This window comes from Atheta coriaria, unplaced genomic scaffold (assembly GCF_025399875.1).
Source record: "Atheta coriaria isolate IRGN ID8LTWV9N9 unplaced genomic scaffold, Caltech_Dcor_3.1 hic_scaffold_1_pilon, whole genome shotgun sequence".
Taxonomy (NCBI): domain Eukaryota; kingdom Metazoa; phylum Arthropoda; class Insecta; order Coleoptera; family Staphylinidae; genus Dalotia; species Dalotia coriaria.
Genome location: NW_027045443.1, coordinates 4,857,569 through 4,882,108, shown reverse-complemented (window position 1 = coordinate 4,882,108; position 24,540 = coordinate 4,857,569). Strand labels below are relative to the sequence as shown.

The 24,540-nt window shown below is 40.4% G+C and overlaps 2 protein-coding genes, 1 long non-coding RNA gene and 1 other non-coding gene across 13 annotated transcripts; all 4 read left to right on the top strand.

Annotated features, from left to right (window-relative positions):
• The first annotated feature begins 595 nt into the window (after positions 1 to 595).
• LOC135797202 (titin) lies at positions 596 to 15,998 on the top strand. The gene is given in 14 exon segments (XM_065309441.1): positions 596 to 767; positions 2,344 to 2,419; positions 2,540 to 4,063; positions 4,066 to 5,241; positions 5,244 to 7,416; positions 7,476 to 7,870; positions 9,733 to 9,831; positions 9,886 to 9,961; positions 10,034 to 10,096; positions 14,515 to 14,568; positions 14,629 to 14,731; positions 14,840 to 14,966; positions 15,106 to 15,257; positions 15,314 to 15,998. Coding segments are annotated over 13 exon segments (6,126 nt in total). The 5' UTR covers positions 596 to 767; positions 2,344 to 2,359; the 3' UTR covers positions 15,438 to 15,998.
• On the top strand, positions 1,735 to 1,816 carry TRNAS-GCU (transfer RNA serine (anticodon GCU)). Its single transcript has one exon. It is a non-coding gene; the product is annotated as a tRNA-Ser (tRNA).
• LOC135797195 (alpha-protein kinase 1-like) lies at positions 10,465 to 13,862 on the top strand. Its single transcript, XM_065309434.1, has one exon. The coding sequence runs from the start codon at positions 10,605 to 10,607 to the stop codon at positions 13,650 to 13,652; it is 3,048 nt and encodes a 1,015-aa protein (XP_065165506.1). The 5' UTR covers positions 10,465 to 10,604; the 3' UTR covers positions 13,653 to 13,862.
• A 1,651-nt stretch (positions 15,999 to 17,649) lies between the features above and the next one.
• Positions 17,650 to 24,467, top strand: LOC135792420 (uncharacterized). 10 transcript variants are annotated; one of them, XR_010548320.1, is made up of 16 exons: positions 17,650 to 18,872; positions 20,403 to 20,442; positions 20,881 to 20,932; positions 21,045 to 21,096; positions 21,371 to 21,422; positions 21,535 to 21,586; positions 21,860 to 21,911; positions 22,024 to 22,075; positions 22,188 to 22,239; positions 22,837 to 23,052; positions 23,164 to 23,215; positions 23,328 to 23,379; positions 23,491 to 23,542; positions 23,819 to 23,870; positions 23,983 to 24,034; positions 24,309 to 24,467. It is a non-coding gene; the product is annotated as an uncharacterized lncRNA (long non-coding RNA). The 10 variants fall into 10 exon arrangements; XR_010548316.1 differs by lacking the exon at positions 17,650 to 18,872 and adding an exon at positions 19,665 to 20,346; XR_010548314.1 differs by lacking the exon at positions 17,650 to 18,872 and having other exon boundaries at positions 19,665 to 20,442; positions 22,837 to 22,888; positions 23,001 to 23,052.
• The last annotated feature ends 73 nt before the right edge of the window (positions 24,468 to 24,540 follow it).

Sequence of the window (24,540 nt, the reverse complement as noted above, 5' to 3'; positions counted from 1 at the left end):
CTCACCACTAAATAATAAAAGTAAACCTTCGCAATTTGGCAATCCGATAATATTAATATTTGGAACAAACTGAGCGTATGGCTCGAAATCCGATCCGCGTTGCCTTACTTGGTCAAACTTTAATCTCGCGCGAAGAGATCATGCCCAAGATGGAAGAGGCCGTCCATGGCCCACAAAAAAATCAAACAGGATGCCAACGCGCGCAATAACTTATTATTATTGCGAAAAGAAATCATGCGTGCAATGCGCAACTGTTTTCGCGCGTTGTTAATGAAATCGAACGAATTAGAACAATATCGTTCGATGACGTCATCAAACGCCCACCTGGTGTCTCCGAGCCGTCCATCTTTGGGCAGCGGCGCGCGAGCGAAGACACGAATGTTCCTTTTTCTCGAAGCCGCCTGGAAGGTGCGCGACGGCGGCTTGCTGGGGTCTGGGAAATCGAAAGGAAGCGCGATTACCACCCGCCTGTTGGCGCGCGTTGGATGCTGCGCTCTTTTTCGAACAGGTTGCCTCGGACATGGATGACCGTTGCGGCTGACGTCACCGCAATCTGCGGGGGCACTGCAGCCCCACGCGTGTTTTTAGCACGTACACGCTCGGATTCATTCAGTCGGCGAACGGCCGCTTTTCGATATCGACGAGTCCGACACCGGGATCTGATTTGCTACCACAAGTGTGATTTGATTAAGTACTTTGATTACCATCAGCGGTTTGGAAGTTAGATTTGCGATTGTTCCGAACACATCGAACGACACGAAATTTCGGTGAGTACCTAAAACATTTTTCTAAAAATTAATTTTTTTTTCAATTTAAACGAAATTTAGTAAAAAAATTTAGTTTATAAAGTTGTTATATGTTCACATGATCGTTTAACACTAAATAATTTATGTTTTTCCCACGATTTTGCAATATTATTTGTGTTAATTTCAAATATCAAGTATGATGCATAACATTTGCGTGGAAATTTAACAATGATCAATGTGCATTCGTTGACACGATTGCAGTGCATTATTCAAAATAAATAGATGACATCACGCGCAATGTGTACCGCGCGTTGAATTGTGCACGGCACGTTGATTAATAAATAACCATATTAGTACGTGATTTATACGAATTTTATAGCTCACTTAGTACCAAACAATCCGCTGTTATTAGAACGCAGCGCAAAATCAAAACAACGCCTACACCTGTTATTATCCGCTCAACATTGTCATTATTGTCATCATTATGCAATAACTACGTAGCGCTAAACAAGCGAGCAGAAAACGAAGCACAAGTAAGGCGAATTTCTGCGTCGCTCTGGGCCGGCCTCAATCACATTGAACTTATTAGCGCGTATGAGAATCATTCATGTTGCCGATTTTGTCAATGCACCCACGTCTTCTTCCACCGGCTGCTTACGAACGTCCGCAAACGTGGCCGGACAATTAAAACACCTTTGAGTAACGCGTTGGAAAAGAAACACGTGTCGTTTGTTAGTCAGGCGTTTCGATCATTCCATTTTCAATGTCGCTTATTTTTAAAACCACCCACGAATTTGCTCATTTCATTCGGCTGCTGCATGTTATAATTGTTGAGGATTAATTTGATTTTCGATGCTAATGAAATGATGCCATGCTCATTGCTTATTGCTTGTTTGAAGTTATAATCGTCATGCATGTATTGTTGGATTTAAAAGTTATGAATGATTCCGTGGCCTTTTTCATTCGCGTGTTTCGCCATAAGGAACAGGACGAGGTGGCCGAGTGGTTAAGGCGTTGGACTGCTAATCCAATGGGCTCTGCCCGCGTGGGTTCGAATCCCATCCTCGTCGATTCGCGAATTATCGCGTTGGATTTTTTGGGTTTTATTGTCTTTTGGTTTATGGATGCTCAAATTTTCAACGAATTCATTACGTGCGAATGTGTTAATGATGGACCATATGGTCGCTGCTTATATAGGTGCGCGTCTGCTTAATCATACCTATATATTGTTTGTTTGATTTTTTTTTCGTAATCATATAAATAATCGCGAGGAGTCATTCGGATTGAGGCTGGCGTCTGGTGCGAGTACGCCGGTCGCGCAGTGTATGGACGGTCGGAGGACGTCTTGTTCGTAAGACTCATATTACCCTAGATAACCATATTTGGTCGCAAACTGCCATTTATGGTCGTTATTTGTGCGTTCGCACGACGCCACGCAATATTCATGGTCCTTACACGTTTAATGCGAGACCTTTTTGCGGATTATTACGTAAAAGTATTTTCACTTTTTATACTTGTTTGTCGCGTCGCGTCTATACGAGATTTGCGCGCGTACAATTTTGATGAATTGACACTAAACGTGTGCTTTTTGTTTCAGAGAAAGGAGGTCAACGATGGCGTCCCAGACGTGCGACGTCACTAAGATACAGGACGAAGATGTCCTTAGGCGCATGGTATGTGAATTTATAATTATCTAACATCTATTGACAGTTTCCTAGTTGCCTTTTTTGCGTATTGAATGAGTTCTCAGTTACTTCTTAATTGCCACTAATTCAAGTTGTCTGATTTTATAGTGGCAGGAAACAGACGACTTCAGCCAAAAGAAACAAATACGCGCGCATATGTACAAAGTGCGCGAACAACGATTGAAAGAGTTTTATACTAGCGGTGAAGTGGCGCGCGATATTCAAACCACTTCCAACATAACAACGAAAACCAGTAGCAGTAAACACGCGGAAAATACGCATCATGCAGATTCATTGTTGGATCACAGCTTCCAATCTTTAAAATCGAAAGAGATTCGCGATTCTGAAAGTCCCACGAAGGATTTGGCTTTTTCTCGCTCTGCCGTTCATTCGGATCGTGGATGGAACGTGCAAGAGACACAGGAGTCTAGTCGTGACGGTAAGACTCAGAGCGTTAGCAAGTTGGCTACCACATCGGGTTCCAAGGAGATTCAGGGTGGGGTTTCTCACTATGCCGCTAAGAATGAAGCAAAGGCAACGGTTTATCAGGATGGCGATGATAAGAACTTTAAGAAAGCGGTTGGCACTTCAAATTCTAGTGTACTTAAGCAGGAGGCACATGGTGTGGATGGAGATACCAGTTTTAAATCTACTAGCACTTCTAGTTCTACATCATCGCGTTATGTGAGTGAGCAAAAATCTTCGTCCACCCAAGGATACGTTCCAGACGCTGTGCTTAAAGACCCCAACACTAAGGTGTTTACCGAGACCAAGATTCTTCCTGATGGTACAAGAGTTACAAAGACACGATATGAGACCACTGGTGCCTGCACCAAGACTTCGGGTACGCAAAATAGTAGCAACACTGTTGTTAAAAGTTCTTCAACGTCAAGTCAACGTCGTGAGAGTCAACAACGCGAGAGCAAACAACGTGAGATTCAACAACGTGAGATTACTCAGGATACAAAACAACTGCAGCAAAGTGCGCATAATGTTAGGGAGGAGACACGTCAACAACTCCAGGAAACTAATCAAAACATACAAAATGTTCAAAACGTGCAACATGTGCAGAATGTGCAAAATGTTCACAAAGAACACAGGGAACACCATGAAAATATCGAAAATGTCCAGAGGAGCAGTGTGAATGTTCATAGAGAACAGCGCGAAGAACGACGTGTTCAGGAATCTGAAAAATGCAGCCGTGAACAACATGATCGTCACGACAAAATACGTACAATTGAAGATAAATCTGTCAAGGACACATCCATTCCCAAAATGGAAAACGTCCAAACCATTACAACTACAACCACTACCACCACCAACAAAAACGTCGGTAAACCCACTGAGCAAATAATAGATTCGCGTCGTTCGTCGCAAACGGTCGTTGAGCGTGATTCATCAGTGAACGTTATTAATACAAATAAAACCGAGAAAGTTCACACTGAAAAACAAAGCACGAACACCGCCATTCATTCTACCAGCTTCACGCAGGATAAACAACGCGTCAGCGTCGATATTAGTCCAACTCACGATGCGTTTGCTCGCAGCCTACGTAGCGTCACCCCAGATCGTGACCGCAGGACTCAATCCTTCCGCCATCCAAGTCTTGATAAGAAGACTAGAATCACATCAGAGAAAAGGGCTCCCAACAGTATGGCAGCAATGAAACTATTACCAAGTCTGTTCATACGGAGTATGATCGACGCAGTTCGTCCCCGAGGGAAAAGCCAATCACAGAAAAGCCAACTGATAAGGTCCTTCGCCGCACTGATACTTATGAAGAGCGTGTGCGTCAGATACTTGGAATTACGGAGAAAAAGAAACCAAAGCCGGATAAAGATGTCAGTGATATTATTGCAAATGATCGTCATGCCAATCGCAAGCCATCTTGGCCCGATGTTGTTCGTAGGCCAAGCAAAAGTCCCGAAAAGAAGGTCCTGGAATATCCGGCCCAAAAGCGGACAAGTGTTTCTTATCCAGAAAGGAAACCTTCTTTAAAAAGTCCAGAGAAAGATATCGCTCCACAGACAAATTGGCTACCATCAGCACCGCGTCAAACACCAGAACGGAAGACACCTGATAGGGTTACCTTTTCTCCCGATAAAGGCACAGCAACCGCGAAAGAGATTCGTAAATATCATGGTGGTAAAAGAACATGTTCACCTGCGATTGATTTAGAAATTGTTACCGATCGAATTGATGCTAAGAAGAAATCCATGTCGCCTTGCAGAGATGATATGATTCCACGAGCTTTTACAACTGCAAAGAATGGTCAGACGTATACTGTTGATTTTATTAACGTTGAAAAGGAGATCTCTGTGCAGCAACGCGCTAGCCCGGAGCGATCAAGCCCTTCTCGCACAACACCTCGTGCGAGTCCCCAGAGGGAAACGTCTCCGAAGAAAACTACTGACAGTCTGTTGAAAGAAGAAACTAAGCAAAAGCAGAGTTCAGAGACGTACAAAACAGTCCAGACAACGGAGGATGAGTTAATGAAATCAAATGTTAAGCACTTGAAGGGTAAGCAGATTGACGAAGTAGATGAACCGCTTTTTACTAAGAAATTTATGTATAAATTAGGCAAAGATGAAGAGGAACCCGCCGTAGATAGACGCAGCAAGTCGCAATCACCCAGGCGTTTGGTGGAAGAAGACATTATCACTGAGGAAATCGAAACCATCAAACATAAGACCGTTAAGAAAGATTTGTCATTCGACGAACAGAAGGAGAAGAAAAGGAAGCAAAAGACAACCGATACAACAACAACTACTGCTACAGTTACCACCGGGAAGAAAACACCAACTAAAAGAATAGTGCAACAAATCTGGTTACACAAACTATCAATTTGGAAACATCACCAAAAACTACAGGTAACAAAACAAGCAAACCCAAGTCGCGTCCAGAGGAAACACCCAAATGCATTTCTACTAAGAGTATAATCATCAATGAGGCTGTAGCCGAACAACGTGAAATTATCGTTGACCTCAAGCGCTCCAAGTCATCCCGTGAAGATTCCCCTGAAAAGGTCTGGCCTGTGCAAACCGAAGAAGATTCTGGTATTCCACGTTATCCAGATCAAATTCAAGAACCAGAAGACAGTCGCCGCAATGCTTCAAGGAAGACCAAGGTAAATGACATTATAATTGATGAAGATGAACGCATTGAAGAATTTAACCGAATCACTGAATTAGTGGATACGGAAATCACGGATGTAGATAGAGTGGCTGAAACAGATGAATGTCTATTGACTGTGAATGAAAAAGTCAACAAATTCCAGCATACTAAAAATACTTCGAAGAAATCGAAGGGCCCAGCGCCAAAAGTCTCTCGCCCGGAATTCAATGTTGATGAGACATTACGTAGTGATGATTGTCTTTTGAGTGTATCGGACAAAGTCCATAAATTTAAAACTACAGCGGATCAATTGAAAGCAGATTCAATTCCGGAGCGTCCCAAGTCTCCAAGATGTCAATTTACAACCACTAGTAAAACAACAACAAGTGAAGATGTTCGTCAGGAACGGCGTCAGTCGAGTGAGGTATTGAAAGACGATGAATGTTTGTTGAGTGTATCCGAAAAGGTGATTAAATTTGTGGATACTGCGGAGACATTAAAGAAAAAACCAGAAGTTGCTTTGAGTGATCTGAGCCCCAAGCCCAAGAAGAAACCTGTGACTGCTCCGATTTTGGATGATACTCCAAAATCAAGTAAGAAAGTTTACTTAAGTTCTGTTGGTAAACTAAGAAGTTCTGAAAGCATCAAGAAAGCAAAGGTTCTTTTTGAAACAGCAGCGGAATCTACAAAAAATACCTCATCTATTTCAAAATTAAGATCTACAAAGGAAATCCAACAAGACAAATCACATTTGGATGATGTTCGCAGAACTATTACTTATGAAGATGAAAATGTGCCTGGATACATGAAACAACTTGATAGATCCTTACGGATTACCAGTCCTCATCGAGAATCTGTTCTGGAGTTGGAAGAAATATCTAAAGGTCATGTAACTACGCAACTCCATGAGGATATTCATTTGACAGATCAGGAACATAAAACAAAGTTTGGTGTGACCCTGAGGAGAACCGATTCTGAGAAGAAAAACGTTGTTGAGCGTAAAGAATCTACAACTATCGAGGTCAACGGTGCTAAAAAAGAAATTGAAGATGTCTATGACTTGACAATTTTGGAAACCATGTTAGAAACTGTTACCAACTACGAATTAAGACGTAGAATCCGTGGACAAATACGCATTGTGAAGAAAATGATTAGTGAAGAAAAAATTACGACATCCATGCCGAGGCGGCGTAGTTCTGCGGAGAAAAACGTCTCAGTGACGGAAAACTATAAAGTCACCAAGAAAATAACCACTACTAGAGATGGAGATAAAGTTGATGAAAACATATTGAAGCGCCCGAGTGTTATACGTAAAGACAAGTCCCCTGAGAAAATGGGATTCAAACCATTCAGACGTAGTCCTGAAAGGCAGACCAAGAAAGACGATCGCCCTGACTGGGCTAAGGAGCGTCCGTTGCGTAAAGCTAGCGAGAGGGTTGTGCCAACAACAAAAAGATTTATATCTACTACAACCGTACGCAAGGAAGTGAAGAAAGAGCGTAGTCCCAGTAAGGATGCCACTGACGCTATCACATCTTGTTATGGTATTGGTCCTACTGATGAGAACGGAATGCCCTTGTTTGGCCTAAAGGCTTTAAGGGCTCATAATAAAACAAAGGTGCAGGGGCAGGTGACTAAAAGTTCATTCTATTCTGAAAATGGAAAGGAACCAGTAGGAGAGATCACGGTGACCAAATATTCTGGTGATCCAACGCATGGAATTCAATCTAAGACCACCACTCAAAAGATTGGTACGAAAAAAGCTGTTTCCAGCATTGGTAGGAGCGTCGATAAAAAAGTAGACGAACGAACGAAAGTAACTCGAAGAAACTCTGTAAAGGAGATCACGCAAAAATTCATCGATAATAACAGTAAGTTTTTCGTTCAGGTAATTTTATAGTTTTGTTTATTCTAATTCCCTTTTCTACAGTTGAATCTAATACCTCCGAACGGAAAAACTCATACAAAGCAGGTTTGATTCTGCGGACCTCTAGTTTCAAAGAGAGGAAATCCAGCAGCCGGGAAAGTACACCCGAGACCAGCCGCAAACAAACAACCGGAAGCTTTCTCACGAACACCAGTAAAGTGACTGGTATTCAAGATGTTATCACCCGAATGAAAACAGAGGAGCGCGTGGAAGGCGATACCAGTGAAGACGCAGAGGCGCGTCAAATGTTGAACAAATTTCTTGGTTCCCAGGTAATTCTCGCAGGCATGGAGGGAGGTAGTTCTACCCGCAACGTGATGAAGAGCACCACCTCCACTTCCGCCTCGTCCACCACGACGGGGAACAAGCGCACGACGAAGGTGACCACGACCGTAACGGCAAGTACGCGCGGCGAATATGCTCGCCGCGCTTTTTATTTTTTACCGAATTCCGTGCGCGTCGGCTCGAGCCACAGCCAGCATCACGGCCCCGCGTTTCTATACTCGCGGCGGTGCCGGCCGTTTTCTACGGTATCTAAATTTGTCGACGCCGCTGACGTCAGCCGCGGACGTTCCGCGCCCCATCGAACCCATCGCGCCCGCCGCGACAGTGCACTGTGCACCGCTAACACCGTATGTAAGCACCGTTTACTAGTTTACACGAATTCTGGGCAACGAGTCGAGTGCACACCGTCACGTTAAGTGTTCGCACCCTGTTTGGATTTACCAGGAGCCCGCCGTATCCGAAGGTAATTTATTGCTTTGCAAGTCACTACTAAGCCCTTGACGCTCCAGCGCATACAGTGGTTGCTTCCAGCTCGGGAAAGCGATGTAAAAGAAAAGAAAATATGTCTCGCGTAGAAATCCGTGAGCACAAGTGCGGATTATGCGCTTTGTTAGCCATAATTTTCGAATCGCAGCCGACTTACCGAGTTGTTCGCTCACCGTGCGCGCCGTGATTAATTAGTTGTGCGCTTACATAAAATGCGCTCGATGACCGTTCAATTTTATTTAAGTTTGCAATCAGTTCGTGACGAGTTGTGGCGAATAAGGTGATGAACGAGATGCGCGCGTGCGGTGCGAGTGCGCGTTCTTCGTTCGACTTCGTTTCCAAATAAGGCGTTTGGCACGTAAACTACGCATCAGAGCTTAGAATATGTGGAAATATTTCAGCACGCACGCGTCGAAACTTAAGACTCATTACAAATTTCTATCAGCTAAATTTGCATCATTAACACAGATGAATTAACATTGTGATTAGATGAGTGAAAAAAAGTCATGCATGCTATCAACTAGTCACTGATACGTAAGTTGGAACGTGATGCGAATAATAAGTTTCCTCGACTTGATCCTTTCTGGAGTTTGCTCCATATTTCCGCGACGCAGTGCGTCGAGTAAACGTGGCACAGTCGGAAACGTTTGCTACGCAAATAGAATTCGCTTTTGGAAAAACAAACAAAAATTATAAATAGGCCAAACAATGCTAATACTAAGTAGCAGAAAACGCAATTGCGTTCGCATTCTTGACACCTGCAATAAAACTCATGCAACGCACACTTAAATACATATGCAATCGGCTGGAATTAATATCCCGTATTATTTCAACAATTTGGTAATTTGGTCCTACACTCGTGCGTGGTTTGCGACAGACATAAACGGAGTTTGGGCGCGCTGGCTATTTTCATCCTCAATGTCAACGCGCGTTCGATAATATCGCCATTTTTAGCCATTCGCAAATCTGCGACGCCTGAAATATTGTTAATTATATAATGGCGGATCGGTGGTCGCCGACACGACCGTCTCGCACAACGTAATGCGGATGCGGTTTTGCAACGACCCGAGTTGTACGCGATGCGAATTGTTCTTGCATACCTGCGGCGCTCCGTTATCGTTAAATCATCGCGCGGAAAATATAAATAAATGAGTTGTGCATGCTGCGCGAGCGCACAGCATACGCACACACATGGTGGCACGGTGGCGTCGCGACGTCGACCGGTGTACGCCGCTTACGAGTCGCCTATTTTGGTAGCACTTGACTTGGTCGATTGCCACGTAAAAATTTCGTATACACAACGGCGGGGAATAAGCATATGTGTGTTGAAAATATATCTTTTTTCCACCGCTTTTTCTTCGATCATGAGGAAATTCGCGTTTGCAGCCAGCACGGCGCTGACGTTACCACGATTCCGTACAGGTCAATGGTGCGATAATTAATTGCGCGGCTTTTTTTAATTCAACATGTTTTCTTTTCGATTTTGCAGGAAAACGGTGTACCTAAAACAAACACCAGAACGTTCACGCATCCAATTACGCAAGAGGTGTTGAACACCATTTGGAACGAGCAGACGTTGCGTCTTTTGGTATGAATGTTCAATGTGTTATTCTTACTCTACTGTCACTAAAACTGCTTTCAGCTGGAGCAAAGCACCGAGTACGAAGAACGCCGCATTATCAGACTCAGATTAAAACAAGTTATGGCCGAAAAAGAAGGTATGTCAATCAGCGCATACGCTCGATCACCTTGCTGACGATTTGTTCACAAAATATATCTCTATGTTCCAGCATGCTCTGAGTTCATGGAAAAGACACTCGAGGAATCGCAATCCCCCGGCGGAAACGTACACGGTGAGTCTTTACTGTTACCTCTACTTCAAAGTGCGCTCGAGGCGCCCGAATTTGAGCAAACCGCGGACTCGGGTACCGAGTCCGGCGAAGACTTGCGCTCCGGGTTGATACTCGAAGTGCAGAACGCATTGGAGAAGCTCTCGGCGTGCTTATGTAGCGAATCGTCCGATATTAGTCTGGAGAGGCGCAACTCGCTACTCCAACTTGTTTCTAAGTTACAAACAAACCTAGTAGTCGCCCCACAGGCGCAAAGCAGCGATTCTGATAGAGCCGGCTTTAGTCAAGAGCGGCGGTTGAGTGGTGGACGGTTTGCCCGTAGGCAACAACGGCAACGACACGGTCGTCACACAGTAGGTGTGACCAGTGAAGAGTTAGAAGATGCACGCCGACTTATGGAAGAGTTTGTTTTAAGCAGCAGTCAGGATAACGTGCCTGCACTACAGGATAAATTAGATGATAAGCCCGCATTCGGACCCATCAAGGTCAACCAAGGAGTCGTTAAAATGCGATGCCAAAACCATTCACAAACAGCGCAAACACCTCGGGTACCTCTTCCTCAGTGCAGACACCTAGTAACGAGAGCGTAGAAATGGAACGGTTACCAGAATTGCCACCTCCCTTACACGACGATGAAATATGTACGGTACCGGAAAGTGACAGATACTGCTACAAGCAGTCAATGTCCTTTGATCAAATGCCCGCAGATCCCAAGCCCAAATTACATCAGACTCATTCATTGGATGATCAGAACATTGAACTTATAAATGCGGTGCAACTAGCAGCAGTGATCAAATCACAACCAGATTCATACGTGCACGAAAGCGAAACCGATGACGATACATTGAAACCTTCAGTTAGTCCCTACCGACAACCCAACGAGCTGAAAGACGGGGATACAGTTATTCTCTATGACCAAGGTCTTTATCCTCCTCCACAAACCCAATTACAGCAAATAGAACCACCAACTCCGAGTATTCTTAATCCCACATTCGAGGAGCCTGTGATTCTACAGACAAACCCAATATATGCGCAAGACGTCGAAAAGTCGAATCGATTCAACGCGAAGAAGTCTCGTATGAAACGTGCTAACACTATTGATATACCTAAACCATCCAGTTATTACTACGAAGATGCCGATAGTGATGGTGATCTCACCGAACCAGAATCAACGCGGAGAAGTAACTACCTTGCACTTAGAGGACCTATCAGGGTAGGAGGCAAGGGTGGAAAACCAGTGCAGACAAAAGTACCATCGTTTGAACCAAAAACGGAGTCTGATAAAAAATTCCTTGCGTTTATTAATCGTCAAAATTCTAACTCCGCTGTTAATAATAAGATTTCTCTCTGGGATAAAGCAGGACAAACGCAGACAACGGAATCGCCGACAGGTACTAACTGGACCAGGAAGTTTGGAAACATTAAGACTAACTTTGAACGTGTGGCAGTAGATAACAAACAGCCCAATGTAGTTCCTGCTCAGCCGAAGAGTTCAGCGAGGAACTTTTGGAAAAGTACCGAAAATCAAGTTGTTTCGAATCATAGTGGAAATGGACGACCACGTTTTGGTGCTGACCCACCTATGAACAAACATATTGTCACTGGAAATCTGAAAGTTGAACCGCCGCATAAAAATCACAAACCTCAACCACTCGCGGTCAACAAATTCACGCACAATCCTCATGAATCCGCTTTTAAACCAATTCATAAAACTCCTAAGCCGGATGTGATTGCAAATATTAAAACAAACGGTAGCACACCTGAATCTAACACCCCAGAGACCCCATTTTATTTGTATAGTCCAAAATCATCAGAAGTGCAATCACCAGTGCTCAATTCGGCACCTTGGAGTAATAAAACTGTAAATGTTGTGCCCCACCATTACAATGGTACTGGGGAAAGACGTGTGCTCAGTTTGGCTGCGAGCAAATTTGAAGTTGCAAACCATGCCCCGGAAGAACCTAAAATTACTCCACGGCGATTAAGCAAAGAGAAGATTACAACACCAGCTGCTTTATTACAGAGTAACAAACAAGAGAAGACTGTTACGTATGTACCTCCTGTGACCAATGCTGGAGGAGTGAGAAAGCTGAGCGGACAGTACAATAATATTCAATCAGAAACGCGTCCGGAATACGTTGCACAATCGAATGTTAAATATAAGAGTGCCTTTGCTCCCGTACCTCAATCACGTAATCAACATCAGGAACAGAATCATCAAACACATCAACCAATGCCTGCTCAGAAATTCAATAATACTCCGATTCAGAAACACGATCCTTTTGTCCGTAATTATGTACAGTCTCCTGTTACGTATGAAAAATATGCTGATCATCAAAACGCCAGGAATTCTCCAACAATTAATAACGATTTTAATCATCAGCATTCAAATCAACAACATCATCCTCATCATCACCACCACCATGCTCAGCATCATCATCAACATCATCATAATCATACTAACAAACACCATATACAAGTTGATAATATACCTGCAAGCTTCCATACCACTAGTCCCACTGTACAAAGCATACAAATGCGTCACGGGCACGCTTCCGAAGGACAGAACCATGCCACTTATTCATCGCCGAAATCGGAGCAGGCTAATCATGCGTTACCAGAAGCCGAACATCAACACGATTTTATTCCACCATCGCATGAACATCGCGAACATGAGCCGCATGTTTTCTATAATAATGTATCTTATCAACCGGTACAAAAGCAACCACAACGCCCGCAATACGACAGTCAAACCTCTACAGATAGCGTGCACGAGTACCTAGCTGTGAGCAGTAAAGTCATGTCAGGACCAGTGGGCCAACAAGCCGTTACCGTGACCAACAAACCCAAAAGTCGCGATGAGCACGAAATGGATGCCGCGTTTAACCTGAGAAACACCCTGCAGATCAAAAGTGAGATTAAAGCAAAGTCACCGGTTTCGGCGAATACCAGCGCTGCGTCCTCATCCTACAAACCGAAATTCTGCGTTAATGATGAACCTCTCAGTCTTGATACTTTAGAAGTAACCTCGCAAGGAGAGAGTATCGTTACAGGCAAGTTTCAAATTCCTGCGCAACATCCACCACCTTCTCAATTGAAACCATCGATTCCTCAACAACGTGTTTCACCACAGTTGAGTAAATCTGACTCGTGGTATCAGGTCGTGCAGAAGGAGCAAGTTGCTAGGAAACCTTCTCCTCGCGCTTCGCCAAACGCTCGCACTGTGATGAAATCTAAATCAACGCATGCTCTTGCATTGCCCAAACAGTTTGAGGCCGGCATGAGCAAAGACGAAATGCTTACAAAGAAACGCACTATGGAAGCGTATTTCGGGCAAAGTGGGCTACCACAGCCCCAACCCGCGCCGTCGACGAGGACCACAAATAACTTCTCTTACAAACACCGTGCGGTCAATCGCACGAAGACAACGCAAAAGATTTCCACGTCGACGACAGGTCTGTGTAGATCACGCACGTTGCCTGACATTGTCTGTCCCGATCTGTTAGACGAGACGAACGTCGACGAGGCGTTCGAGGATCTGTTTCAGTCGACTAGCTAATAACACGTATCACCATCGCATGGAAGGATCGACCGCATCGAAGCATTAAAACAATAAACCATCATTCCATTTTTTTTAAACAAGTGTCGTGTTTTGCATCGATTTGATTCATTGAGATAATTGAAAATGACTTTTTTGATAACTGAACGTCCGTTTGTAGTAATTCGTTTGCTCGATGAGTGACGATGAGATGAATAACGCATATGAATGTGTACGTCTTTTATTTTCTTTGTGTTCGCATTGTTCTTATTGATTTGAATACGTAGTTTATCGTGTTGTCTTCGAAATGCATTCATTCGATCATAGATTGCACGGAATACAAGTCGAACAGATAAATTGAATTGAAAGACGCAAGCAGCAATAGAATGGATAGAAATCACACTGATTTATGAGAAATTATGAACAGCACAGTGTATTGGTGGTGCGGTGCGCACACCAACAATGAAAACTAATCAATGAAAAGAATCTTTTTTGAAATTATTAAAGCGCGGTATCATATAACTTTTAATCAATGCGAACGTCGTCGGACGTCGGCTAATGGTGAGAGACATATCTTGACGTGTGCTTTGGTGTTACTATTACAATTTTACTTTAATATGTAATTGCGTAATTTCTATCATTTTTGGTGTGCGCACTCCTATATTTGAACTAATACGCTTGCGCCCATGGGCCAGCCACCCTTTTTTGATTTCTGAACACAGACTTAAACTAAGCATTTGTCCGTTTTAGTTTTGTCTTGTAATTAAAATGAGTATAAACATTTGTTTCGCTTCATTAGTTTAGCCAGCGAGAGCATGTTAACATTGTGTTTACTTGTATGTGGTTTGCGAGACTGCGTGATTAAACTCTGCTGTAATTTCAGAGAAAATCGTAACAACGAGGTCGTTTAACGAGGGTCCCATGACGAGAACTCAAGGTATTTATTTATTCAATTCACAACGTAACATATTCGTAACACATTCCTTATATGTCACAGTGACAACGCGAGTAACTCAGCAACAGACCGTCAAGAAGCCAATGTCACCATTTGCAAAATTCCGTCAAATGGATAGACAAAACAGCTTGAACACACCACCCAGGTAAATATGTTCATCCATTCGGTTTTATTATTAATACGGTGAAGGTGATTCAATGAAAGTTGGTTCGTATCATTACTAATACTTCGATTTTCGCGTGCCCACCCCTAGCACCCCAAAGACGCCGACAAGCGGCGGTCCGATGTTTAAATTTACCGACCCGAATTTGAGTCAAAGCGCTAGTACTATCAAAGAGAGATTGCTCCATTGGTGTCAAATGAAAACGAGGGAATACGATGTGAGTGCTCGTTGTGCCTTCTAGTGTCGTATTAACGTGTTGGGTGCCGAGTGGCTATCACAAATAGTTTGCTTTTTTTGTGTAGTTGTAGTTTTGCATTACTATGCGGTGCAAAAAATTGATTCATCTGTTTTTCTAGAACATAAAATTGGACAACTTCTCGACATGCTGGGCTGATGGGCTGGCATTTTGTGCACTCGTGCATCATTTCTTACCGGACGCTTTTGACTACACCAAGCTGACGCCGAACAACAGACGTTACAACTTTACGCTGGCTTTCAAAGTCGCCGAGTAAGTCTATACTGAACTTAGCATGAACAGTTTTGGTTTTAATTATTTTTATTTAGGGACAAAGCCGACATAGCGCCGCTCCTCGACGTCGACGATATGGTAGAGACGCGTCGTCCTGATTGGAAGTGCGTCTTCACCTATGTGCAGTCGATCTACAGACGCTTCAAGGATCTGGACTAAATTTATTTTGTTCGGCATTGCGTCGATTTATCATCTGTCTCTCATAAGTTGCTGTGATGTGTTGAACATATGTGTGCACCGTCAGTCAGTTGTGTCGTGCAGTTGTCTCACTTTTTTCGTACTCCACTTGTACTTCTATCTATGTTTAATGTTGCTGTTTTCTTTTTATATTCATTGTTATTTACGCAATTTATACAATGCGCGCATGGTGCATTTGCGTCGCAGGGCTTTAGTTTATTTCTCCAGGATATGCGCAACTGAAGGCAACTGTTTGCGAATATTTGGAGTAACGAACTTTGATAACGCTCGCTGCTACGCCGCTTAGGCAGCTTTATACCTTGCTTTCACTTATATTTAAAAAAAATACAAAAAAATGATGCTTCTTGATATTATGAACGTGAGTTACAAGATCGAAGCCTGGCGCTAGACCTGTTTCTTTAATCGCCTTAGTTTTCTATTCATATATACACATATATACATTTATAAAAACAAATATATTTATCTATTAATGTATTAACACAAAACGAAAATTAATTAATAAATAAAAGCTTTTACTATGCACTTTCAAAGCATTTTTTTACGGTTTCGATTCACGAAAAGTGGCCCTTTAATCACGAACGGCCAAGGCCGTGAAGAATTTCAGTAAATGGAGGAGACTGAATCCGTCTGAAATCAATGTGTCATGTTTACTTAAGTATAATTTTTTAACTTTAAATAAGATGTCGCTTAAATAAGCAAACTTATATTGAAATTCTGAATTCGTTGATTGCAACCGGTTTGTTGGTAGTAGTGAGTGCACATCGCCTAACTGGCGAGTTGCGGGTCCAGTGAGATCACGCGATTTTGTATGCCATATTGTGTTTTTTATCAGTTTGTTTGTTTACATCCGCCAATCCCTTTGCCGTGTGAACACACGCGCAACGATTCGGCCAGTCGCGCCTTAACATTCGACTTTGCGGGAACACAATCGGCTCCAGTCCGCGTGCGCGTGTGGTGCTTCTCACGAGTCGCAATGACGAAGTGTTAATTCGGTAAATCGCGTTGTTTTCGATTAAGATATCGATGCCATTTAATTAATATTGGTGTTTTTTGTGTGTAAACGCCTTCTGTTATCGCGTTAAACCAGCTACATGCTGCTGCGCTAGCGCTACAAATGTTCGAACGTTTCAGTCTGTTGTTACCTGCACGCGGCTCGCCACCATTCTTTCCGACATTTCAGTTCAAAGAATTGTGTTACATTTTATAATCTGGTATAAATATCGGTATAAACATCGGCGTTTAATGACAAGAGACGTGTTTAAATTAACGATAATTTGTGCGTGAAGCGATTATAAAAGTCGTGTATTTGTGTGTAAGTGCTCCGTCGGCCAATTATTTTGATAATCAGCATTGGAGTTAGATATATGTATACAACTGGCAAATTCGAATATGTGTGATCCACGTTTGCTTTCGGTAGAAGTGTATATTTTCGCTATGATCGGAACAATTTCGACTTAGCAAGTGCGCAGCATATTGCGAATTATAACAAGCGTCGTTATTCTGTTTCAGTACTTTACTTACGAGTTACTTACTTACTGGTTTGTTTCAGGTACGACTTTCGTTGTTCTCTATTTCATTGCAATATCAACCTTGTTGCATATTTGATAAATGTGTTTTGAATATTTTTAAGTTCATAAATATTTTCAAAGGTTAGATGGCGCAACGATGTACGGTTTTGCATTAAATATTGCTTGTTGGTGGTAGTGAGTGCACAGCGTGTCCGTGTGGATCACGCGATTTCGCACAAAAGATAAGCTTGTTTACCTGCAGGTATTGAATCTTTATTTCGTGGAATCAAAACACACCGTTGTTGTTTATTATATTAGCATCGTAAATTTAAATATTCTTCAATTCTTTCATGAATATAACAAACAATTTTATAATATTTCTAATACATTTTATTATCAGCAGATGATTACGGACTAATGTGTTACCTGGTAAATGAGAAACGATGCATGTTCAAAATAAATATCATTTAAATATTTGATTTAAAATCTGGCAATCTGATAGCATAAGAAATCAGAATTGCGCAAATCGAATTTTAATTTTTATTACCTTTACTAATCGAAACTAATACATCATTTATAGATGGCAATAGCATGCACTAAACATTGTAAAATAAACTTGTATTGTTTATTTCTATATTTATCAGCTAGCGTGAACCTTCGATACAAAGAATTGTGTTTGTTTGCCAGCACCTCACACCGCATGTTGCTGCATCTTAGTTTAGTTTTAATCCCAGGTAAACTGCCAAATGCAATTCACGCACAAACTGCCTCGTCTAGAAATTAAATTATCCGTCGGGTGGTATTTGTGAGCAGTAGAAGTGACTCGATTCAGGGCACCATACGAGGCTAGCGGTAAAATGACTCGTGTTCAGGGCACCGTAGGAATCCGCGAAAAGGTGATTTTTTCACCCGTTCGCGTGAAATGTTTGTATTTTTTCGGGTTTGCGCACGATCTAGGCGGCTCACTAACGTCAGCGTGGTGTTTAAAGATGCGGAATTAAATTCTTCATTGGGTTGTATTTGTTTGTTGCAGAAATTCGGTCTGCAACCCGCTAAAAATCGCATAAAAGGGTGACTTTTGTCACCCTTTCTCGTGAAATGTTTGTATTTTTCGGATTTACGCGCGATCTAGACTGCGCACTAACTTCAGCGCGGTGTTTAGAGATGCGAAATTAAATTCTCCGTCGGGTGCTATTTGTGTGTTGCAGGAATTCGACTTGCAACCCGCGAAAATTCGTATAAATGGGTGAATTTTTCACCTCGATGTCGTGAAATGTTTTTATTTTTTCGGGTTTGCGCGCGATCTAGGTGGCTCACTAACTTCAGCGTGGCGTCTGCAGATGCGGAATTAAATTCTCCATTGGGTTATATTTGTTTTGCAAGAATTCGGTCTGCAACCCGCGAAAATTCGCATAAAAGGTGATTTTTGTCACCTTTTCTCGAGAAATGTTTGTATTTTTTCGGATTTGCGCGCGATATAGGCGGCTCACTAATTTTAGCGCGGTGTTTAGAGATGCGGAATAAAATTCTCTATCGGGTGGTATTTGTTTGTTTTACCTTTAGAGAATTCTCCAATCATTCATATTCTTTGATCCGTTGGTCGCTTGAGATTTTAGTTTAAAAAGGGAGGGCAGCGGTCGAAGTGACTCGTATTCAGGACACCGTACAAGGGTTGTTAATTTCAAGTACTTATAGCGTCTGTCCTGGGCAGGATTTCACGGGTGCTTAAGAACGTTGACTTGCTCGCAACGATCGGATCATGTGGGTCAAAATGCCACTTGCAATGCAAGACCATTATCTGACGGAACTGACAAGTGTGAAGCATAGTGCGAGATCTTATATACGTGTTCTTTTGTTTCAGTACTTCCTTTGATTACCTGCAACATTGGTAAGTTTGTAAATATTTCAAAACATTTTTTCTATCTTTAATTGTATATAACGAGAGTACCGTAATAACTCAAAATTGTCGCATGCCCTCGGATGCGTTTTCAGTCTCTCTACAAAAAGTCTGGTATTATTCTTTTGTATTTTTAATTCTGAAATCGCATTGACAATTCAATAATGCTCATAAACTGTTTGTAAAACGAAATTTCAATGTCCTTCGCCCATGCCTGTGCGATGCCGTCGGACGGCACTTTGCCTATCTTGATATTTTCTTATAAATTATAATTTCATCTCTTAAATTTCCCATTGAGCTAACTTATTCTTTTCGTATGCCGAGAAATATTAAAAGTAAAAGTAAATTTCGTATATATGTATTTCAACATTGTGAATTTTTAGTTTCGCCTTCTCAACTACGTGTTTATCAGTACGTTTGGGTATATACAACTTTTTTTGTTCGACTGACGCGTGATATCGCTGCATACCTGCCTTGTACCCGGCTACGCGCAGCGCACACGGCAGTTGTTTCACCGCGTGGTCCGCGAGCGTGCCTCTCTCTAATCGCCACGCGTTTTGAGGTTTTAATTGGATTAATCGTCATGTATTCTTTCGACCATCGACAAAATGTTCGCAATAGACATGTGTGCCTGTTTTGTTTAATGATTTATGTCGGTTAGAGTCTTCTTAAGTGAGAAATAAGTGTCCGTTAATCCCTGCGCGAGTTTTCAGTTGATAGAATGTATTACAGCATTTCACAGGAGATTTTCTCATCAATGTACAGGTGGGTGGATAATTAAAATTTTTCGCAGAAAGTTAAGGCGGTTTAACTTAAATTGATTATTCAATAACTTGCTTTATTTATTTATTACAAGCACGGTTTTTAAAATTATCTGAGGATTGTTGATAGAAAGGATAAACCTTAATCTTAATCTTAATAGATATTCATCTGCCTAATGATGCCACAGTGTGGCGAAACATGTCGCAGAGTGGTAAAAGTTTTAGTGAAACCCTTAAGGTTTATCCTTTCTATCAACGATTATAATGGAGTTTCATTATGTAAGTGCCGCAACAATTCAATATTTATCTGAGGATTATTAAAATGATAATATTCATGTGGTCGACCACGCTTAAAAAACCAATTTTTTCTTTAAATTGCTATCATTAAGGATTTAAGCCCTATTGGCAATTTTACTAAAAAAAATGAATTTGCACCGAAACGAATTGAAAAATAAGTTGTGATTTTTTTACGGTATACGCGGTACCTTGGAGTCCGATGAGTTCTGCAGTAACATTAACATAAACGATAACGCTACCCTCCTGCGGTGCCCTGAATGGGAGTCACTTATTCCGCTACCCTCGTACGGTGCCCTGAATGGGAGTCACTACTACCACTATCCTCATACGGTGCCCCGAATGGGAATCACTTCTACCGCTACTCTCGTACGGTGCTCTGAATAGGAGTCACTTCTACCGCTACCCTCGTACGGTGCCCTGAATGGCAGTCAGTTCTACCGCTACTAATTTTTGCTTCTTTTAGAGAGTCGGACATCGTAGAAAGACCATTTTTGCATCAGATTGTAAGTAATTAATTTCTTTATCATTTTCCTAAATAACTTTTATGATTATCCTACAAATTGACCCCAAAATTGCATTTTCGGTTCGAAGGGCTAATTTTGGCTGGTTTTAAAGATTTTCAACCTAAGTCTGACCTCGTAGAAGGACAATTCTTGCATCAGATTATAAGTAATTAATTTCTTTATCATTTTCCTAAATAACTTTTGTGATTATCTCACAAATTGACCCCCAAAATTGCATTTTTCTGTTCGAAGGACTAATTTTTTTTTGTTTTAGGGATTTTGCGTCTGAGCCAAACATCGTAGAAGGGCCATTCTTGCATCAGATTATAATTATTAAATTTCATTATCATTTTCCTGAACAGCTTTTGTGATTATCTTACAAATTGACCCCCAAAATTGCATTTTTATGTTCGAAGGACTAATTTTTGCTTGTTTTAGGGATTTTGCACCTGAGTCTGACATCGTAGAAGGACCATTTATGCATCAGATTGTAAGTATTAAATTCCTTTATCATTTTCCTAAATAATTTTTGTGATTACCTCACAAATTGACCCCCAAAATTGCATTTTTATGTTCGAAGGACTAATTTTTGATGGTTTTAGGGATTTTGCACCTGAGTCTGACATCGTAGAAGGACCATTTTTGCATCAGATTGTAAGTATTAAATTTCTTTATCATTTTCCTTAATAACTTTTGTGATTATTTCACAAATAGACCCCCAAAATTGCATTTTTATGTTCGAAGGACTAATTTTTGATGGTTTTAGGAATTTGCACCTGAGTCTGACATCGTAGAAGGACCATTTTTGCATCAGATTGTAAGTATTAAATTTCTTTATCATTTTCCTTAATAACTTTTGTGATTATTTCACAAATAGACCCCAAAATTGCATTTTTATGTTCGAAGGACTAATTTTTGATGGTTTTAGGGAATTTGCACCTGAGTCTGCCATCCTAGAAGGACCATTTTTGCATCAGATTGTAAGTATTAAATTTCTTTATCATTTTCCTTAATAACTTTTGTGATTATTTCACAAATTAGACCCCAAAATTGCATTTTTATGTTCGAAGGACTAATTTTTGATGGTTTTAGGGATTTTGCACCTGAGTCTGACATCGTAGAAGGACCATTCTTGCATCAGATTGTAAGTATTAAATTTCTTTATCATTTTCCTAAATAACTTTTGTGATTATTTCACAAATAGACCCCAAAATTGCATTTTTATGTTCGAAGGACTAATTTTTGATGGTTTTAGGGATTTTGCACCTGAGTCTGACATCGTAGAAGGACCATTTTGCATCAGATTGTAAGTATTAAATTTCTTTATCATTTTCCTTAATAACTTTTGTGATTATTTCACAAATAGACCCCAAAATTGCATTTTTATGTTCGAAGGACTAATTTTTGATGGTTTTAGGGATTTTGCACCTGAGTCTGACATCGTAGAAGGACCATTTTTGCATCAGATTGTAAGTATTAAATTTCTTTATCATTTTCCTTAATAACTTTTGTGATTATTTCACAAATAGACCCCCAAAATTGCATTTTTATGTTCGAAGGACTAATTTTTGATGGTTTTAGGGATTTTGCACCTGAGTCTGACATCGTAGAAGGACCATTTTTGCATCAGATTGTAAGTATTAAATTTCTTTATCATTTTCCTTAATAACTTTTGTGATTATTTCACAAATAGACCCCCAAAATTGCATTTTTATGTTCGAAGGACTAATTTTTGATGGTTTTAGGGATTTTGCACCTGAGTCTGACATCGTAGAAGGACCATTTTTGCATCAGATTGTAAGTATTAAATTTCTTTATCATTTTCCTTAATAACTTTTGTGATTATTTCACAAATAGACCCCAAAATTGCATTTTTATGTTCGAAGGACTAATTTTTGATGGTTTTAGGATTTTGCACCTGAGTCTGACATCGTAGAAGGACCATTTTGCATCAGATTGTAAGTATTAAATTTCTTTATCATTTTCCTTAATAACTTTTGTGATTATTTCACAAATAGACCCCAAAATTGCATTTTTATGTTCGAAGGACTAATTTTTGATGGTTTTAGGATTTTGCACCTGAGTCTGACATCGTAGAAGGACCATTCTTGCATCAGATTGTAAGTATTAAATTTCTTTATCATTTTCCTAAATAACTTTTGTGATTATCTCACAAATTGACCCCCAAAATTGCATTTTTATGTTCGAAGGACTAATTTTTGATGGTTTTAGGATTTTGCACCTGAGTCTGACATCGTAGAAGGACCATTCTTGCATCAGATTGTAAGTATTAAATTTCTTTATCATTTTCCTAAATAACTTTTGTGATTATTTCACAAATAGACCCCAAAATTGCATTTTTATGTTCGAAGGACTAATTTTTGATTGTTTTAGGGATTTTGCACCTGAGTCTGACATCGTAGAAGGACCATTCTTGCATCAGATTGTAAGTATTAAATTTCTTTATCATTTTCCTAAATAACTTTTGTGATTATTTCACAAATTGACCCCCAAAATTGCATTTTTATGTTCGAAGGACTAATTTTTGATGGTTTTAGGGATTTTGCACCTGAGTCTGACATCGTAGAAGGACCATTCTTGCATCAGATTGTAAGTATTAAATTTCTTTATCATTTTCCTAAATAACTTTTGTGATTATTTCACAAATAGACCCCAAAATTGCATTTTTATGTTCGAAGGACTAATTTTTGCTTGTTTTAGGGATTTTGCACCTGAGTCTGACATCGTAGAAGGACCATTTTTGCATCAGATTGTAAGTATTAAATTTCTTTATCATTTTCCTAAATAACTTTTGTGATTATCTCACAAATTGACCCCCAAAATTGCATTTTTATGTTCGAAGGACTAATTTTTGCTTGTTTTAGGGATTTTGCACCTGAGTCTGACATCGTAGAAGGACCATTCTTGCATCAGATTGTAAGTATTTAATTTCTTTATCATTTTCCTAAATAACTTTTGTGATTATCTCACAAATTGACCCCAAAATTGCATTTTTATGTTCGAAGGACTAATTTTTGCTTGTTTTAGGGATTTTGCACCTGAGTCTGACATCGTAGAAGGACCATTCTTGCATCAGATTGTAAGTATTTAATTTCTTTATCATTTTCCTAAATAACTTTTGTGATTATCTCACAAATTGACCCCCAAAATTGCATTTTTATGTTCGAAGGACTAATTTTTGCTTGTTTTAGGGATTTTGCACCTGAGTCTGACATCGTAGAAGGACCATTCTTGCATCAGTTTGTAAGTATTTAATTTCTTTATCATTTTCCTAATTAACTTTTGTGATTATCTCACAAATTGACCCCCAAAATTGCATTTTTATGTTCGAAGGACTGATTTTTGATGGTTTTAGGGATTTTGCACCTGAGTCTGACATCGTAGAAGGACCATTTTTGCATCAGATTGTAAGTATTAAATTTCTTTATCATTTTCCTAAATAACTTTTGTGATTATCTCACAAATTGACCCCCAAAATTGCATTTTTATGTTCGAAGGACTAATTTTTGATGGTTTTAGGGATTTTGCACCTGAGTCTGACATCGTAGAAGGACCATTCTTGCATCAGATTGTAAGTATTAAATTTCTTTATCATTTTCCTAAATAACTTTTGTGATTATCTCACAAATTGACCCCAAAATTGCATTTTTATGTTCGAAGGACTAATTTTTGCTTGTTTTAGGGTTTTGCACCTGAGTCTGACATCGTAGAAGAACCATTCTTGCATCAGATTGTAAGTATTTAATTTCTTTATCATTTTCCTAAATAACTTTTGTGATTATCTCACAAATTGACCCCCAAAATTGCATTTTTATGTTCGAAGGACTAATTTTTGCTTGTTTTAGGGATTTTGCACCTGACTCTAACATCGTAAAAGGACCATTCTTGCATCAGATTGTTAGTAATAAATTTCATTATCTTAAATAACTTTTGTGATTATTACACAAATTGACTCCCAAAATGTATGCTTGTGTGTTTTCTTTAATAAAGAATATTTTAAAGTTTTTCTAATTATAATTATTTCTCTTATTTCTACCTGATCACGTATTTAACGATCCCTTAAACCATTTATTTTGA

Coding starts and splice junctions, on each gene's coding strand:
- LOC135797195 (XM_065309434.1), top strand. CDS start 10,605: ATGCCAAAACCATTCACAAACAGCGCAAACACCTCGGGTACCTCTTCC.